Source organism: Cryptotermes secundus, unplaced genomic scaffold, assembly GCF_002891405.2.
Source record: "Cryptotermes secundus unplaced genomic scaffold, Csec_1.0 scaffold843, whole genome shotgun sequence".
NCBI classification, from domain to species: Eukaryota; Metazoa; Arthropoda; class Insecta; order Blattodea; family Kalotermitidae; genus Cryptotermes; species Cryptotermes secundus.
The window spans coordinates 800,627-819,520 of record NW_019731994.1 but is presented as its reverse complement, the minus strand read 5'-3'; the positions used below and the strand labels follow the sequence as shown (position 1 = coordinate 819,520).

General features: G+C 45.6%; 1 protein-coding gene across 1 annotated transcript in view; it reads left to right on the top strand.

Annotated features, from left to right (window-relative positions):
- The first annotated feature begins 451 nt into the window (after positions 1-451).
- Positions 452-18,894, top strand: part of LOC111867483 (follistatin-related protein 5) — a 50,801-nt gene continuing 32,358 nt past the window's right edge. The window contains exons 1-2 of the mRNA XM_023857407.2: positions 452-604; positions 9,216-9,372. Coding sequence (XP_023713175.1) covers positions 452-604; positions 9,216-9,372 — 310 coding nt within the window. The remainder of the gene's footprint in view (positions 605-9,215; positions 9,373-18,894) is intronic.

Sequence of the window (18,894 nt, the reverse complement as noted above, 5' to 3'; positions counted from 1 at the left end):
ATTCTAAATTTAATTGGTAACAATAAAGCATGGATTACTAAAGGAAATATATTTTAGACGCTCCCCTGAAATTGGATTTGCATGTCTGTCTGTAACACTCTAAGCTCTGGGATCATGAGAGACGTCATGTCATTACGATTCATTTGTCGTGTGAAATGTGTTTCGATAAGTGTTTAATGTTCTTAATTAAGGTTTTTGTTCTACTACGTACGTAATTTAATCACTGGTGTTGCCTATAATCAAAGACGTTCGTTGGTGTCAGTACAAATACGATCGTATGTCACTGGCGAGAAAAATACACATGATATTGTAGCGTGTACGGTGTTGCTATGCAACGATAAACAAATCTACCAGAGCCGGCTCGGTAAACATGTTCCTGCGGCAACGTATACGTTTACATTATAGGCACTATTGGAAACGGTGTTTTATACTCGGTCCGTGCGAAGGGGATATGAGAACAATTGAAGCAAGAATAGAAGTTGGAAGGGAGCTGGCATTTGGAGAGGACTTGAGCGCGGAAGCGGAAGAGTGGTCATTATTGAGGGCCGTTGCCGAGGGAGAGGCGTCTGGTGGGGGCACTGCGGGCTGGGGAAGACTTTTAGTGGTTTGTAGAGTGTGGATGTTGGAGATGGCGCGGTGATTAAGTGTAGCTGCAGGTTTTGTATTGGAGTGGTGATAAGTCCAATATCCAATCCAAAAACACTGTCGAGAATCACACTCAAACACGTGACAAATTTAACAAAGAAATTGTTTTAGTAAGAGGATATTTAATTGTTTGGTTTCAGAATTTTGATTTGTTTGTGTCTGCATGTGTTTCTAAGGGATATGATTTGGTGGTTACATGATAACACACGTCGAAACATTCTGTATTAAATCGCTTTTATGTCTTCGAAATCATCCGCAACATGGGGAAGACGCGCTCGTTCTCATATCGGCCGGGACTTCGCCAGTTTTCGTGTCCCCGTGAGATGAACATGGCGAAGATGCGCAGTTTATTTCGTGCTACGATCTAATGGAGCCATCTGTGGATGACTTTCATAAATGACTGTGGAACACAAACCAGTTTCTTTCTTGTCGATTTCAGGGTGTCGTAGTACAAAATCGGATACGTTTACCTTAATTTCTCATTTATAAATTTGATAGAATTGTGTTTAGAAATTAACCCTCCAAAACCTGAAATTCATTCCCTGCCCCACAGTAAACACACATTGTATCCTTTACACAGACCAACCCATTAACTCTTTAAAGACTAATTTTGTTTTAAATAATATATAAGAATCTTTTCGTACCTCACAGGAAACATATTACGTCACCACTACAAAGCCCAACCTGTTAATGCTGTTTAGGGAAACAGTCTGTGTTTATTGTGAGAATATACGGAACACATCAAAAACACTCTGTGAGCCGAACTCAAAGTTTCTGTATGTTAAGGTGGATGGTACATCTAGTGACCACTGGGCTTTAAAGGGTTAATGTTGTTTAGGGAATGAATAACCGTTTATTTTTTGGGAGAATCGTTGTGATTATTATTATGTCTCTGCAGCCCTTTGTTGGTCCTTAGCCGCCTTTTCAGTTTCTTGATCCTTTGGACGGGGGATCAGGCCGTGGCAAGACCTCTACCTACACACAGAACAACACAGAATGAACGCACACAGACATCCACGCCTTGAGTGGGATGCGAGCCAAAGATCCCAGTGTTTGAGCGAGTGAAGACACTTCATGCTTTAGACTGCTCGGCCTCTGTGATAGGCTTCGGGAGAACCCAATGAAGCACAAATAGACTGTGGATGAAACACCGAGAACTTTAATGCTAAATCAGAACCGACCTTTAAAGTGTTTTTAATATGAACGCAAAAAACTTGCTTGCATGAAAACTTGTGAATAGAAAGGGAGCTAAGACCTCAACCAAAAATGACAGATCCCTTCTCCAAACAATTTGCCTCATAACTCACAAGAACCGAGCTGGTATCGAAATTGCTTCCTTGGAAACTTACGCACATCAACGTTAGGGCGCGTGCTGTGCTTGCAGAATCTGCCTATACGCCACTGCATATGAAGGTGCTGTACTTGCAGAATCTGCCTATACGCCACTGCACATGAAGGTGCTGTACTTGCAGAATCTGCCTATACGCCACTGCACATGAAGGTTCTGTGCTTACAGAATCTGCCTATACGCCACTGCACGTGAAGATGCTGTGCTTACAGAATCTACCTATACGCCACTGCACGTGAAGATGCTGTGCTTACAGAATCTGCCTATACGCCACTGCACGTGAAGATGCTGTGCTTACAGAATCTACCTATACGCCACTGCACATGAAGGTGCTGTGCTTACAGAATCTACCTATACGCCACTGCGCGTGAAGATGCTGTGCTTACAGAATCTGCCTATACGCCACTGCACATGAAGGTGCTGTGCTTGCAGAATCTACCTATACGCCACTGTACGTTAAGATGCTGTGCTTACAGAATCTGCCTATACGCCATTGCACATGGAGGTGCTGTGCTTGCAGAATCTACCTATACGCCACTGCACGTGAAGATGCTGTGCTTACAGACTCTACCTATACGCCACTGTACGTGAAGATGCTGTGCTTACAGAATCTGCCTATACGCCACTGCGCATGAGATGGCACAGGGTACCATTTTTCATAGGCTCGCCAATAGAGCGTTTTGAAGACAGTAGCATGCAAGATACACGCTGACAGTGATCGATGTGGTCAAGACTCTTCTCCCAGTGTTAGATGTCAGCACGAGTTGAAATGTTACGCGGTTATTCAGTTGCGAACTCCGTGTTCTGTCTTATTGTTTTTTTTTTCCTTTGCCATCATTGGTCCATTCGGGGATCGCATTTAGCGCGTTCACAGCGCACAGTTGCAGAAGTACATCAGTTAGCTTCTGTGTGTGTACTGTAGTCCTCACATAACAGCTCAAGAACCGCTGCACGTATTTTCATGAAGTCGATGTTGTTTAGTTTCGATATAATTTATGGGCGCGTTCTGCCTTTAGTTAAAATCGAAGAGCAATTTCACACACTTCACGTGAAGACCTACGCACGTTTCTGCGGACATCTCGACCGTAGCTGAACAGAAATTGTAGTGATATGTGAAAAGCCTGTTTTGTATCCATTAAAAATTGTTCGCAAATCTTACGGTTTCGATATATTAAACAAAATTAGCCGAAAGCACCAAAATTGATACATTTAGTTCTCGTAACATGTTCGTCTCATATAATGACATTTACTTGGCCTATAGTATAGACCACGCCGGTCACGGTAGCCGAGCGGTCTAAGGCATGCACTGTCTTCGCTCGCTCGGAAGCCGGGATCGTGGGTTCGAATCCCACTCAGGGCACGGATGTTTATGTGCGTTTTTCTGTGTTTGTCTACAGGTAGAGGCGTTGCGACGAGCTGATCACTCGCCCAAGGAGTCCTAATGTGTAAGATCTAGTAAACCGAAGTGAAACGGAGAGTTTCATGGAGGTAGGCCTAGGCCCAAATTGGGGCTGTAGCGCCACAGAAAAAAAAATAGTATAGCCCACAGTAGGTCTCCTCCTGCCCCCTACGTCACCCTTTACTCTTTTCATATAACGCTGCATTTTTCGGTGTCTGTACGTGGAGACCCCTGCTCCAACTGCTGCCCGCTAATCAGTTATTAGTAGCCTCTGTGTAATGCTGTTAGCCTATCTGGATCAGCCACCAGATTTATTTTATTTAATTAATTATTTGGCTATCAGACTCCCTGAAATATATATGTGACAGTTGTGCGCCTGACTAGCGTTGCGGTTGCAAATACCTCGTTTGGAGGCGAACATCAAAAACGGGTGAAGTGATGAGGGAATCCCCACAGACTTGCCGTGTTGACAGACATGGATGCTGTGTTTGATTTACTTTTTTAAAAGCGACCACAATTCGCTTGCTTGTTTCGAAATATACCTTCTGTTATTGTGTTTTATGGCGACACTGTGTGTATGAAATGAGTTCGCTCTCGGATGCAGAACCGTGGCTCAGTTTTTATCTGGAACGACTGATGAAAACTACGAAACGTAGATCTCCGGATCGAGGATCAGAATGTGACGCACGTCGACGTTTCATCCCGATCTTGTTTTAGAACAGAAAAGTTCATTGAAGATTTGAGGTTCTCACTTTGAGATATATGAAGGTTTACCGTATTGTGAGATGTGACGCCTTAAAGCCTAGTAGAAAGGTATCATCGTTACGGAAGAATCTGCTGCTTCCATCTTCAAGGTAGAAGAGTAAGCCATGCGAGAGTACGATGGTACAGATTCAGAAGATGCAGGAAGGGGTTGCAATTTCCTTCACCCTCAGACACTTGCCCCCGCCACTTTTAGGAGCCGCTCTGTCCCATCGCCCCACTCGCAGCTGCGGTTACTTTCGCTGTATTTAACCTCATTTATCCTCGCGGCTTACTTTACTACTCTGAGAAGAGAGGCAGAAAATCACTCCGAAACTTTGTTACGTTTATACAAGACGACACTGCTTGGGATCTTAGAATTCTGACTTTATACTAAATAGCTTCAATGAATCATTAATTGAAAAGCATGGAACGAAGCGGCCGTATCCTAATCGAAGTACTATCCCAGCATTTGCCTGGAGGAACGGACGAAAACCACGGAAAATCTCGGTCAGGATAGCCGGTGTCCCGGCTCTACATTCGAAAAGAGAGCCTCTAGAGTACGCTTCACAAAGTTTCATCACCGACCCCACAAAACCTGAACCACTCTTACGTTCCTCAGGAAGCCCCTGGGGGAACGGGCAGGCTTCCGGGCTGGCGGGAGCAACGGACTGGACCCGACCCGAATCCCCGTCCAATTCCCACGCTACCTCCTCGTGACTGAATTATTTAGTGCAGTCGTTTCTGTGTCCCTGCGCTCGTCTCCTGTCTTACACGTCGCGCTGTCTTGCTCAGCATTCCTTATGCATGCCTCACAGTGGCTGCATGTTCGCCCCCGCAGTTGTCAAATATTTAAATCGAAGGTTTAGTGCTCCGCGGTGCTACAGCATGTGCCAGAATTCGCAACCTGAAATATCTCGACTGGTAGCTGCCTCATGGGGCTCTCAAAAATGTGGAAATCGCCACAGAAACAAGTTCCAATCTTATGGCAAACAAACGCATGGAATACTTAACCAACCAACTTCATGGAGCTGAGTCCTTCTCGAGAAGCGGCCAATTCTGCAGCTACTCAAGAGCTTCCCAGCATTTTGTGGAACCCGAAGCCTCATTACCGTGTTCACAAGAGCCCTCCACTGGTCCCTATCCTGAGCCAGATCAATCCAGTCCATACCATCCCATCCTATCTCTCTAAGGTCGATTATAATATTATCCACCCACCTACGTCTTGGTCTTCCTGGTGGTGCTTTCCTTCTGGCTTTACCGNACAGAAGATCGCATTAAGTGGAGAAACTGTTTTGGAAGAGGCTGTGGACCTGTCGTCTGACAGATTACTACTAACTAACTAACTACGTCTTGGTCTTCCTGGTGGTTCTTTCCTTCTGGCTTTACCACCAATATCCTATATACATTCTTCCCCCATTCGTGCTAAATGCCCTTCACATTTCATCCTCCTTGATCATTCTGATTATACTTGGAGAAGATTGAAGCTCCTCATTGTGCAGTTTTTTCCAACCTCCTGTCACTTCATCTCTCTTCGGTCCAACTATTCTCCTCACCACCCTGTTCTCAAACAGTCTCAGTCTAACAGAGTAACAAACCATGTAATTAGCTGGCTGACTAACAGACTAAGTAGCTGATTAACTAAGCAACTATCTAGTTAAGTAACAACACTATCTAATGTTGAGTGAATTGTCCTATCTATAGTCTATACACGGTTTAGAATAAAGTACCGCGCTTATGGGTGCCATGGGGCCACACAGTCCCTCCAGGAAAGTGAGACGATAATTCCTTCAAATTCTTTCGAATTCATCATTCTCGTATTATCCATCCTATCATCCGACCCTATGCGAGTACAGTGTAACTGCTGAAAAAAACAGAACAAACTCCGTGGCCTGTAGTCCGCAAGCGAACTATACCGACCGAGCGACCGCCGCTTGTTGGCGAAGTTAGTGCCAACTTTTGCGGGTAGAGGGTGTCACGTCAGCGCAACGAATCCCCACGCCCGTTAAGTTCGGTTTTCTGGACCGGAGCCGCTATTTCCTTGAAATAGCTACTTAGTTATTCTCATGAGGCTGAGTGGACCCCATTCCAGACCCAATATTTCTCAGAAAATCTGGTATCGCCTGGAATCGAACCCGGGACCTGTGGATCTGTAGGCAGGAATTCTGACCACTGGACCACAGAGGCGGTCAACTGCTGACAGCATCGCGAAATTGCATTTCTATCAGGGCAGGTGTGGTTTTGGGGCCGTCAGTCTCGTGTCACTCTTGTTAACCAATGTTTTGTTATGAAGCATCGATCTCAGGTTGCCATAGCGGTAACGCTCCTGACTTATATTTGGGAGATGCTTAGTTCAAATCTAGGGCCGGCTATCCTTACTCAGGTCCTTCATAGTTCTACTCATTTCCTCTCGGTTCGGTCACTGTCTTCCTTCAGCACCTGTCCTGGTCCATCATTCATGTCACCCCACGGTACTCAGCGGCGTCAGACAGTGCTGAGTCTGAGTAGTGCGTGGCCGCCACTTGCTATAGCCACGCACCCTATGTGAACGGTGCTGCCTTCTGGTGTTGAAGGCTCTCCCTGTACCAGGCCATGGAGACCCACAGGGTTCTGAGACGTCGAGGCACCCACATTTTCTAGACAGTCGGCTCGCAGATGGCGGTGAGGATTTCAGCCTTAGGCGCCGGCCACCCTTTACCCCCAGGAAGATTCCTGGTACTCATTTCTGTTAGAGGCTGAGTCGACCCCAGGGTCATAGTGCGGCTAGAAGGATTAGGTCAACTGAAAGATCCAGTGACGTCATCGAGAGTCGAACCAGCCATCTTCCGTCTTGTAGCATAGTGCCTCAATCAACTACGCTTCCGCGTGCCCCGCAAGGAATCAGCTTATCTCATTTTGGGGGAATTTCCTTCATAAATAAGCTTCACAGAGCACATGCATACAGGATTAGAGCATTTTTTCTTCTATGGATCTTAACAAAGGTAAAATTGTTCCTATACTTAACCAATTAAGCACTACGCCATGAAAGCGTATGGGGGAGTGGCTGTGTAGATCCATGTTTTCTTGACATCGGCACTAGTTGGAAGTGTGGTCAGCTTCACGCCCCGGCCGTTTTACCGCCGGGGAAAGAGACCCGGTATGATTTACCGGGGCTCGAACACCGACCCCTCAGTCATCCAGTCCATAGCCAATCGCTATACCGACTGCTATATCCCGGCTCCTTTTTTGATGTCTTCTAGCCGCACAAATTTTGTGGTCATCAGAGAACGTGACTCAGTATTTTCTGTCACCTTTCTACGGCTCTTGCTGCCTCCCGGCGCGCAGGATTGCGTACTACATGTTCTGTTACTGTATGTCCTGAAGACGCGCAGATGTGGCACAAGATGCAGCATCCTGTTGCAGGTCTTGTTCGCCCTCTCACATGCAGACATGCGTTAACATCTTAAAATTCACTTCGAATTTTAATTTTTTTTACACCATATGGTGCACTACATGTCTCGACGGATATGGTGCCATCAGGTGCTTCTCAGGTTGCTGTTGAATCACCCAGCGCTACAGACGCACTGTAGACGCATGGGCGCATAAACGAGGGTCCATTTTGGAGTTACATTCATGACGGAAGTGCAGCAGTTTTCAGAGTACCCGATGACAACCATATTGGTCGAAACATGAAGTGCACCAGTGATGTGAAAAAAAGAAATTAAAATTAAAAATGAATTTTAAAAAATTGTTACATGAGATACGTCGGAATTAGAAGCGAAAAGANTTATGGGGGGGGGGGGTTAAGCGGAATTTAAAATAGAGATGGTTGCTATGACTGCAAAGCCAATCCTCGGACGCTGAGTGGAGAATCAGTTGGGGACCGCTTCTGACGTCAGCGCGTCTAGTAGCTTTCCAATCACCATGAAAAATCTGTCTGAAAATCCTGACATCAGTTTTGGTCATTTCAGCGTTCAGTAGGAACCACTGGAAAGGGGCGCGGACCGAGAAATGATGAAACCCCTGTTCTGTGGTGTGTCAGTCTCGCTAAAGACAGTCTTGCCAAGTTGAGGAATGTGCCATTCCTCTGTTACGTCAGCGCGGAAACTTAGTTTGAAGCATCGCATCCATACGTCCCCTGAGGAGTCAGTACTCCCGCCTTGCAGATGCATTTATGCTTCGTTAAACTACAAATCCCTAGGTGGCAGCACCAGCTTCAAGTGACTCGGGCGTTCAACGACAAACTACAAACAGCCGACTCCATGTGATGACCTCTGAGTGATTCCGGAGTGCCTGAGGTTAAAATCGTTGAGCGCGTCAGGTTGAAAGATGGACAGGCGGACACTGCACAGTGGGACAGACATGGTGTCTCCACCAAGAACTCTTAACAGCAGTTGAATACATTTGTAGGACGCATGCCACGTTAAACGGAACTTCGTCAGGCCTCAGTCTTGATCCTCAAAGTACAATTTATAATTTCCCCTCAAACAGCTCATACTATAGGAATCGGTAAAGAGTAAACCCTCGCTAATCCGGAGCAATTGGGAGGAGAGGTCTACTGGATTAGTGAATCAAGGCAGCACTAAAAGCCAAAAATGAAAAATTAGAACACAAATAATTGGAGAATTTAATGATGCTATTAGTGCTGATGAAAATAAACAAAAACAATATCACTGTAAAGCCTTTGTTTAAAAAATATATTCATCGATAGAAGACTCAGAAATTTTACTTGTTTTTTGAACGTAATAATGCGGTTTTGAAGAAACTCTCAAGTTTTCTTTTCTAAACAGACAAGTGGCTCATCTGCCTTCCTAAACGTTACGTGTCTTTAAGTATGTACTCAACTGTGAACAGCATTTTTCATATTTCGATCCGGATTATAGAGTGTTTGCTGTAAAACGAACTGTGGGCCCTCTTTCGCTGTACGACTCTTATTTGAAAAGTTTTTCGATATGCCGAATACACCAGATCTGCAGCAAAATAATTTTATGCCTATGGATTAGCTTTGAAGGAACACGAGGCTTGTTCAGCAAAAAAAAAAAAAAAAGATCAAGATCAAAGGGCACATTCATTCACAGACATCTATTTTGGTTTTGTTTCCAGCAGAAGTCCCGTCACCATAGAGACTTCACGCTGGGCCCGCCTCCCTTGTTGCCTACGGTTGCCGCCCCGGAGCCCAGCCCTCCGCCTCCTCCAGAAATAGATAATGTTGAAGACGAAGACTACGATCCGGCGGAGGATGAGATTCTCACCAAGCAGAGTGAGTGCCCATGTCTCTGTTCTTCCTATCTATAGGGTGTTTCGATTAACAATCCCACGTAATGATTTAGATTCTATATCATGAAAAATTAAACAGTTCCGTCTAGTGTGACTGGTGAAGATTTTTCCTATTTCAGTTATTTATTTATTTGCTTTTTAAATGCAACAGTGCGCCACAAACACATACAGGACAACATCAAAGAACCCTCTTCTCGAGAACGGCAAGGCGGCACACGTTCCACCCCGTCAAGAGAAATGATAAGAAAGACGACACGAACCGACTTGGTTTATAAATTCCAATAAAAATTTTTAACAAACCAGTTACAAATATTTTAATGTATTGTGACAGCCGCTTTAGTTGTAAAAACTTTAGATTTTATACCCAGTTGTATGTTATTAATACTATGTGTATGTATTTTGGCGTTCAGAACATATATTGTAATAGTGGCTTCCAGCTGTACTGATGTAAAGGTGTCCCTCTGATAATGGCATCTGAGACCGAAACATGTAAGGGCATAAATAACTGAAATAAGAAAAATCTTCACCAGTCACACTACACGGAACTGTTTAACTTTTCATGATATTGTTAGTATGACGAACCAGAATGAAAGAAATCAAATTCATAGACTCTGTATATTTAACAGTTTGTTTTCATAACTGAATTAAATGTTGGACATACCTCATTACCAGGGCCCGGATTTTAATGACATGTCATCTTTTTTTTCCTTGTATCCTATGCGATGCTCTTAAATATATAAATCTTGGGTTTGAGCTGCTGGTTACAGAAATGTAAATTTTTGGACTTCTAAGGATATTTCTTGTCATTTTTGGAAAATTTTAGGGAATTTTTCTTCATATGTTTTCTGAAATGTGAATAACATGGAAGCGAAGTGTTCTTTCTCTTTCTCTTTCTCCTTTGGGTCATTTTTCTGGATTTTTTTTCGGTCATTTTATAGGCAATTTTTTAATATTTTCAGGTCATGAAAATCCGGGCCCTGCTCGTTACATTTGTGATGTGTTGTATTATAAGACATATGTAAATTTCGTCTTTGATGAGCTCAAATGTCTCAGTCAAATTCCAGGGGTTTCATTCCCAGCAGGGCAGAATTTTTATTTTCGCTACCGCGTCGATATCAGCTCTGCTACCCACTTACTTTCCACTCCAACAGGTAGAGGGATTCATTTTCCATTGGGTAAAGCAGACGAAGCATCCGGCTGTATATTCATGTTCACCCAGTATCAAGGATTGTAATGCATTTAGATTAACTTTCGTGTCTCGTGCGATTTCATGTTGCTGCGCCTAGGCACAGAGACAACTTGCATTACGTTTCCCCTGTTCTGGATGTTGCTGCATTGTGATGGGTGTTGAGCTGCAAAATCCTGACGCTGTAACTAGATTTACGTTTAAATGTTAGCTCGCACATTGAGAGCGGCGAGATAAGGCGCCGGATGAAAGAGACGCTCCCCCTTTGTTAAGCTTGTGAGTGCAGGAATCTTCAGAACGCAATAGCTCAGCACACTGTGCGTTAAATGTTTCGCAGCGGTCCGTCTGAGAGGCCGTGACTCGCTGTAGCGCGAGACGGTATCACGGGGCTTTTGGGCTCCAGGCAGTTGTTCAAACAGCGGATTTTTATCTAATTTCCTTATTTAAAAAAATATCACCATGCTGTGCGACTGAGAATCCCCCCCACCCATTAACTTTTGAATGCCTGAAACAATTTTTATTAAACTTTTTTTTTATTGCTGGTGGGGTGGGACTAAGTCCCTTGTACTGCGGCCACTTCTGGCCTATTGTACCAGCCCCAGATGATAGGTGAGGGTGATTGTGGAGCAATTGGTGGAATGAAGATTGGCAGGGGAAACCGAAGTACTCGGAGAAAATCTGCCCCAGCGCCACTTTGTCCACCACAAATCCCACTTGACCAGACCCCGGGATCGAACCCTGGCCGCCGCGATGGGAAGCCAGCGACTAACCGCTTGAGCTATGGCGCGGCCTTTATGAAACTTAGTACGTGTATTATGGCACCTGAGCCCATCTCAAACGGCGTATTTCATATATCCCTGCCATCAGTCTGTGTGTTTGTATGTGTGTCCTCTCTCGTTGATAGGCAAGGGTTCAGTAAAAAAACGTTACCGCGGCAACGAATACGCATGCAAGAAGACTTATTGGACATGTTTCATGTGCGGGCCGTGCCGTAACAAAGGAAATTAGGTAATTATTTCTTCACAGAACTTCTTGTTAAATTTAACGTCGCTAAAGCAAGCCATATTGGGCACGCTGTAGCGCTAGGCATTGCTACCAACGCAGGAAATGAACTTCAACAGTTGCAGTCGTTTTCGGAATCCAGATAGCTCGCTGCAATTAAGGTTGGCCGATTTTTGAGTTCGCAAGTTGTGATGAGGGCCACTAAACAGACGCGCACACAGTAAGCTCCACTTCCGGCAGAGTGAAGTTCGTATCGAAATCCGATTTGAAGGAATCCTTCATTCCATGCCCCCTCCCCTCCCTCCTTTCTTCTTCGGATTATCAGAGACGGGCAGACGGAAATACGATAAAGGAGCGGGTGTTCTACCAAAATCACTGACCAATGAGAAGTAGGTTTAGGCCGCGAGAATATAGATGGCCGTAGAGAGAGGTTTAGCCAGCGAGAATATAGATGGCCATGGATAGAGGTTTAGGCCGCGAGAATATAGATGGCCATGGATAGAGGTTTAGGCCGCGAGAATATAGATGGCCATAGAGAGAAATTTAGCCCTCGAGAATATAGATGGCCATAGAGGGAGGGTTATTCCGCGAGAATATAGATGGCCATGGAGAGAGATTTTTGTTTTCTTTGGCACTCTAGCCGCAATTTGGGCCTTGGCCTACCTCCACGAAACTTTCCGTTTCACTTCGGTTTACTAAATCATAGACATTCAATAGGACTCCTTGGGCGGGTTATCAGCTCGTCGCAAGCCCTCTACCTGTACACAAACACAGAAGAATGCACACACATAAACACTAAACATCGATGCTCTGAGTGGAATTCGAACCCACGATCGCGGCTTCCGAGCGAGCGAAGAAAGTGCATGCCTTAGACCGGTCGGCTACCGTGACCGGCGGAGAGAGGTTTAGCCCGCGAGAATATAGAGTGACGCGCGAAATGATCCAGTATTTGATTTAGTATTAATTATTCAACCATGCAATGAACCATGTTTTGTAACATGATAACACTGACAGTAGAGCTTGGAGATTAGTTCTTACTCTTGCCGTGCGCTAGTGTCGCGCTCTTCCTGCTCATAAGCCAGTTTACACAAAATGGCTGACAAAGAAAGACTGTAGAACATCGCATAAAAGCAGTGTTGTCCTTTACTGAAACAAGAAGTGTTGTGGTCACACAGAGGCGGTTTCCTGCCCGTTTTAAAACGCAATGGCCGACTTAATTCAAAACCATTCATTTATAACCAGTTTAATAATGATAGTTCAGTGTTGGAGAGGAAACGTCGCCGATCTTCATCTGTGAGTTCTTCGGGGCACACTGACGCTGTCAGAGTGGCGCTACAAACACGCCCCAGTAAATCAACAGGGAAGGCTGCAGCGATATCCAGACGATGGGAGCAACGAATATTGAAAAGTGCTTTGAATTTGTGTCCATACAAATTGACAGTGTTGCGTAAACTTAAAGTTCAAACAAACCTCAAATCATGACATTTGCTAAATGGGTTCAGTATAATGAGTTATCGCTCAACAGTGTTTGGATTTCTGATGAGGCACATTTCCACTTGGATGGTGTGGTTAATAAACAAAATGTGCGATTTTGGGCATCGAGAAATCCGCATGTAATTCATGAGGAGGTGCATCATGCACCGAGAATGACAGTGTGGGTTGCCATCTCAAGTTATTGACTGCTAGGGCCAATGTACTTTGAAGAGACAGCGAACAGTGAGCGCTATTTAAGCATGTTGCACAGTACTTCTGTGCCTCCCCTTCTGGCTACAGGTTTGCCGGTACAGACTCACTAGTTGATGCAGAATGGAGCCAGGACGCACACAACGGATGTTGTTTTGGACTTTCTGCATGACACTTTCCACTCGCATGTCGCCTCAAACAAATTTCATAATCTTTTGCATGTGGATGGAACTGGACGCCGAATAGCTCTGATTTAAACCAATGTGACTACTTTCTTTGGAGACTCCTGAAGGAAAAGATTTTTCCGAAGAAGCCGCAAAAATAATGGAGCTGAGAGCACTAATCATTCGGGCCTGCAACGAGATAACTGAGGATACGTGCCGCCGATAATCAAAAACTTCACAGGTCTTGTTGAAGTTGCCAGACGTAATGGTGGTCATACTGAACACTTGAATGATAGAGGATAAATCTCCATGCAATGGCCTTTTATTATATGTTAGTTTCTAATATTGTAATTGAAATACAGATTTTGTTAATAGATCAAATGCTGGATCATTTCATACGCCGTGGAGATAGGTTTAGGCCCCGAGAATATAGATTATTATCATTAAGCAGTTGAAAGGAACTTAAAGCCCCAGACAGCGTATAGAGATGCATTTCCTTCCTCACAGGCAACACACTACGTATGTCTCCATTGCAAGGACCTACCGGTTAATGTTATATTTACGGAAGTGGGGGGAGGGGACACGCGGTAGCGTAGTTGGTTGAGGCACTATGCTACAAGCCGGAAGATCGCAGGTTCAAGTCCCGATGAGGTCACTGGATTTTTTTCAATTGACCTAATCCTTCCAGCCGCACTATAACCCTGGGGTCGACTCAGTCCTAAATAGAAATTAGTAGCAGGAATCTTCCTGGAGAGTAAAGGGTGGCCGCCGCGTAAGACTGACAACCTTACCGCCATCTTCGAGTCGATTGTCTAGGTAGTGTGGGACCCTCAACGTCTCACAGCCCTATGGGCCTTCACGGCCTGGTACAGGGATAGCTTTACTTTTTTTTTTTATTTGTGGATGTGGCCGTCTTTTGCTCTGAGATTCGTACGAAACGAGTCAATAGAATGTGCAGGGAAAATGCAGAGTTTTCCGAATGTTAAAGCCCGCGGTGCATGTAGTTACCGCTGTGCTTTAGGGGATTTGAACTTCAGAGACGGGGAGGAACGAGAGATTAGAATATGGACTCCAAAATGCAAGGTGTTTTCTGAATGTCGGCAGACGCTGCTCTTCTGTTTCGGAACAGTTGAAAGCTGCTGTGAGTTCAGGCGGGCATAAGCCGGCTGATTAAGTGCTCTGTGTCACTTAGATCTCGTATTCATCAAAAGATTTTACAAATTACTGCAGGGCGGGCTTCGATCCGTGGGTATAAATATTTATGTGCCAAACACTTTCCCGTCGCTGCTGTGACCAACCCTCTGTAGCTGAGCACAGTTAGCAGAGCAGTGGGAGCTCTGTTCTGTCTTCTTTAGGAGAATTAACATCGCAACGCCATCTGTTATCGTTTTTGTAATAAAAAAGGTAAAGGTATCCCTGTAACAGGCCGTGGAGGCCCAAAGGGTTGTGAGATGTCGAGGGTCCCACATTTTCTAGACAATCGGCTGACATATGGCGGTGAGTTTGTCAGCCTTACGCGTCGGCCGCCCTTTACCAGCAGGAAGATTCCTGGAACTCATTTCTATTAGAGGCTGAGTCAACTCCAGGGCCTTAGTGCGGCTGGAAGGTTTAGGTAAATTTAAAAATGCAATGACGTCATCGGGAATCGAACCTATGGCCTTCCGGCTTGCAGCCTCAACCAACTACGCTACCACGTGCCCAATCGTTTTTGTAATAGAAGGAATTCAAGTATATGTGACGTTGAGAATAACCGAAGAGCACTTTATTCTGGGATCTGACTCCGTATAGTCAGGTAGAAGTTCGCCCACATCCGGAGGGTCGTACCGCCTCCATCTTCGGGGTGGAATAGTAAGCCAAGCAACACGCAACAAGTCATTTTCATTAAAGACTGTTTCTGGGACGGATTTCGAATCCGGAGCTCCCCGAATACAAAGTCTTCAGTCACTTCTACTTGACGTGCCGTGCCGTGCCGTGCGAAGTGCTGCAGTGGGGGCAGTGAGGACGCTAGGTAGCGGATTACGGCGCTGCACATGATTGAGTGCCCTCTATCATGCAATTAATGCGGAAACTCGGCGCAGAAAAGGTCTCCACCATGAATTTGGATAATGGTAATACTGGTTTGTGTGGGTGGGAAACCTGGTCTCTGACGTTAGAATGTAAGTTACGTCTGTAGGATTTGAGGTTCTCACAGCGGTGGCTATAAAGTGTACTGTCTTCGAGAATGTAGTGATGTAGTCCACCGAAGTTTCGGAGGAACATATCGCCTCCATTTTCAGGGTCGAACAAGCCAAGCAAAATAGTAATTACACCTGTTTGGCAATGAAGTTCTCAGCAGTGTGGATACGAGAGAGGTGAAGTAGCCATGCTCGTGCAGTCTGGAACATTACGTAAGAAGGAACTTCGTAATTCGTGTAGGTCACCCGATATTTTTTTATTGCTAGTGGGGTGGGACTAAGTCCCTTGTACTGCGGCCACTTCTGGCCTATTGCACCAGCCGCAGATGATAGGTGAGGGTGAATGTGGAGCAATTGGTGGAATGAGGATTGGCAGGGGAAACCGAAGTACTCGGAGAAAACCTTCCCCAGCGCCACTTTGTCCACCACAAATCCCACTTGACCAGACCCGGGATCGAACCCGGGCCGCCGTGATGGGAAGCCAGCGACTAACCGCTTGAGCTCTGGCGCGTCCTCACCCGATATTAGTGGGAATGTAAAGTCAAGGAGGGAGGTATGCTGGGCAGGCGTGTGGCACATATTGGGGAGGTTAAGAAATGCGCACAAAAATGTTGTAAGGAAATTTGTTGAAAAATGGGAAACTTTCGTATAAGCTGTGTTGAACCTTCGGGTTCTGCTACCAGAGAGTTGGTTGATTAGTAAGATGGATCTTCGCCGCGCCATAGCTCAAGCGGTTACTCCCTGGCTTCCCACCGCGGCGGCCCGGGTTCGATCCCGGGTCTGGTCAAGTGGGATTTGTGGTGGACAAAGTAGCGCTGGGGTGGGTTTTGTCCGAGTACTTCGGTTTCCCCTGCCAATCTTTATTCCACCAAATTCTCCATCATAATCACCCGGGGCAGGCTACAATAGGTCAATCAGTGGCCGCCGTGCCGTGTGGACCCAGTTGGACTCCACCCCCACTAAGCGAATTAAAAAAAAAAGATGGATCTTAGGGAAACAGACTGTGAGGATGGGAGGTGGATGGAACTGGCTCAGGAGCATGTCCAGTGGCGGGCTTTGGTATTAGCGGTGTTGAAGCTTCGGGTTCTGCTACCAGAGGGTCGTTAATTAGTAAGATGGATCTTAGGAAAATAGGGTGTGTTGATGGGAGGTGGATGGAACTGTCTCAGGATCGTGTCCAGTGGCGGGCTTTGGTATTAGAGGTGTTGAACCTTCGGGTTCTGCTACCAGAGGGTTAGTTAAGTTGTTATTCCAATATTCGCCTGGATGGGCTGAGAAAAACAGAAAAACATAAGTAGCCTCCTCGATATTTCCTTTCAAAACTTCTACATACATGTCATGTTTCCCAGTGTGTGCCATATGCTCCCAGGTCATTCCAGTTCGCCCGTTCCCAACTGTGGAAGCCTCGGTTAAACCCCAGGGCAGTCTTTATGGGATTTATGTTTGACAAAAGTGGCAAGGGGGGGAATTTTTCGGTTTTCCCCTGACAATTGTCATTCTACTAGTGATCCGTACTCATCTGCCATCATGGGAGGTAAAGCAGACAGCAGCACCGAGGGACTCTGAACTTCCCCGCTTCTGCGACTGACTTCAACACAGAAACCTACTGCTATTGTTACGGGCTGATTGGCCGAGAAATTACAGTTCGATCTCCAGCGAGGGCAACAGATTTTATCTTCTCCACAGCGTTAAGACCGGTTCTGCGGACCACCCAGCCTTCTCTTTAAGCACTGCTTACTTACTTACTTACTTACTTACTTACTTACTTTCTTACTTACTTACTTACTTACTTACTTACTTACTCACTCATGGAGCTGAGCCCTTCTGGAGGAGCCGCCAATTCTGCGGCTACTAAAGAATTTCCCAGCATTTTATGGAACCCGAAGGTTCATTACCGTGTTCACAACAGCCCTCTACGTGTTCCTATCCTGAGCCAGATCAATCCAATCCATACCATCCCATCCTATCTCTCTAAGATTCATTTCAATATTGTACACCCACCTACGCCTTGGTCTTCCCAGTGGTCTCTCTCCTTCTGGCTTTCCCACCAATATCCTATACGCATTCCTCGTCTCCCCCATTCGTGCTACATGCCAATCCCACCTCATCCTCCATGATTTGATCATTCTAATTATACTTCGAGAAGAGTACAAGTTATGAAGCCTCTTTAAACAGTACCGAAGAATATTTCCCCGGAGGTAAAGCGGCAGGTATGTGAAGCTCACCACCCATCCGATCTCCTGCCAAGGTTAAGAAATCCTGGATCTGCACCTCCACTTCCCATCCGTCTTCATGGTGTGGTGCTTACTTAAGCAAAGGGACTATACCACCACAATCATCATGATCACGATCATTATCATCATCATCATCGTCATCTATATTCATTTTAATACCCTAATCCGCCGGCAGGTCCCTCCAGAGGCTATGCAAAAAATACAATCACTTATCAGTCACGTTAAGCGGCCTCAGCAGTTGACACGCGGTGACCGAATAGCCCTCAATCAAGTGGAGTGGTGCTTCAGCACTGATTAGTTTCTGCAGGACAATGAAACCTGAAGCGGGACAAGCACAGGAAGCCTGCCGACCCGCGATATAACAGCATCCGTAAGGCCGTCTGGGGAAAACCACGCATACTATCACGAAAGCAAAACAGGTTCTTTCATAACATACGTGATTCGCATTATCTCTGCACAAACTGTATATGAAAAAAGTTTTCTTTCGGGTGTTGGCAACACTGCCGTACGTCCGACTCTCCATTGTGATCGTTGTTTTGTTTGGTTCTTACGTCTTCTACGTTGCATAAGATTTAATTTTCTTTTCAGTTGATACTGATTTTGCCAAAGCGACATCCTGAAGATAACGTAACTCTCTGGTAGCAGAACCCTAAGTTTAACCCAGCTGATACCACAGCTTGCACCTGGACACGATCCTGAGCCAGTTCCATCCACTTCCCATCCTCGCAGCCTGTTTCCCTAAGATCCATCTTACTAATTAACTGACTCTGTGGTAGCAGAACCCGAAGGTTCAACACCGCTAATAGCAAAACCCGCCACTGGACACGATCCTGAGCCAGTTCTATCCACCTCCCATCCTCACAGCCTGTTTCCCTAAGATTCATCTTACTAATTAACTAACTCTCTGGCAGCAGAACCCGGGGGTTCAACACCGCTAATACCAAAGCCCGCCACTGGACACGATCCTGAGCCAGTTCCATCCACCTCCCATCCTCACAACCTGCTTCCCTAAGATCCATCTTACTAATTAACACAGGCCATGGCCAATGCCTTCTGAGTTCT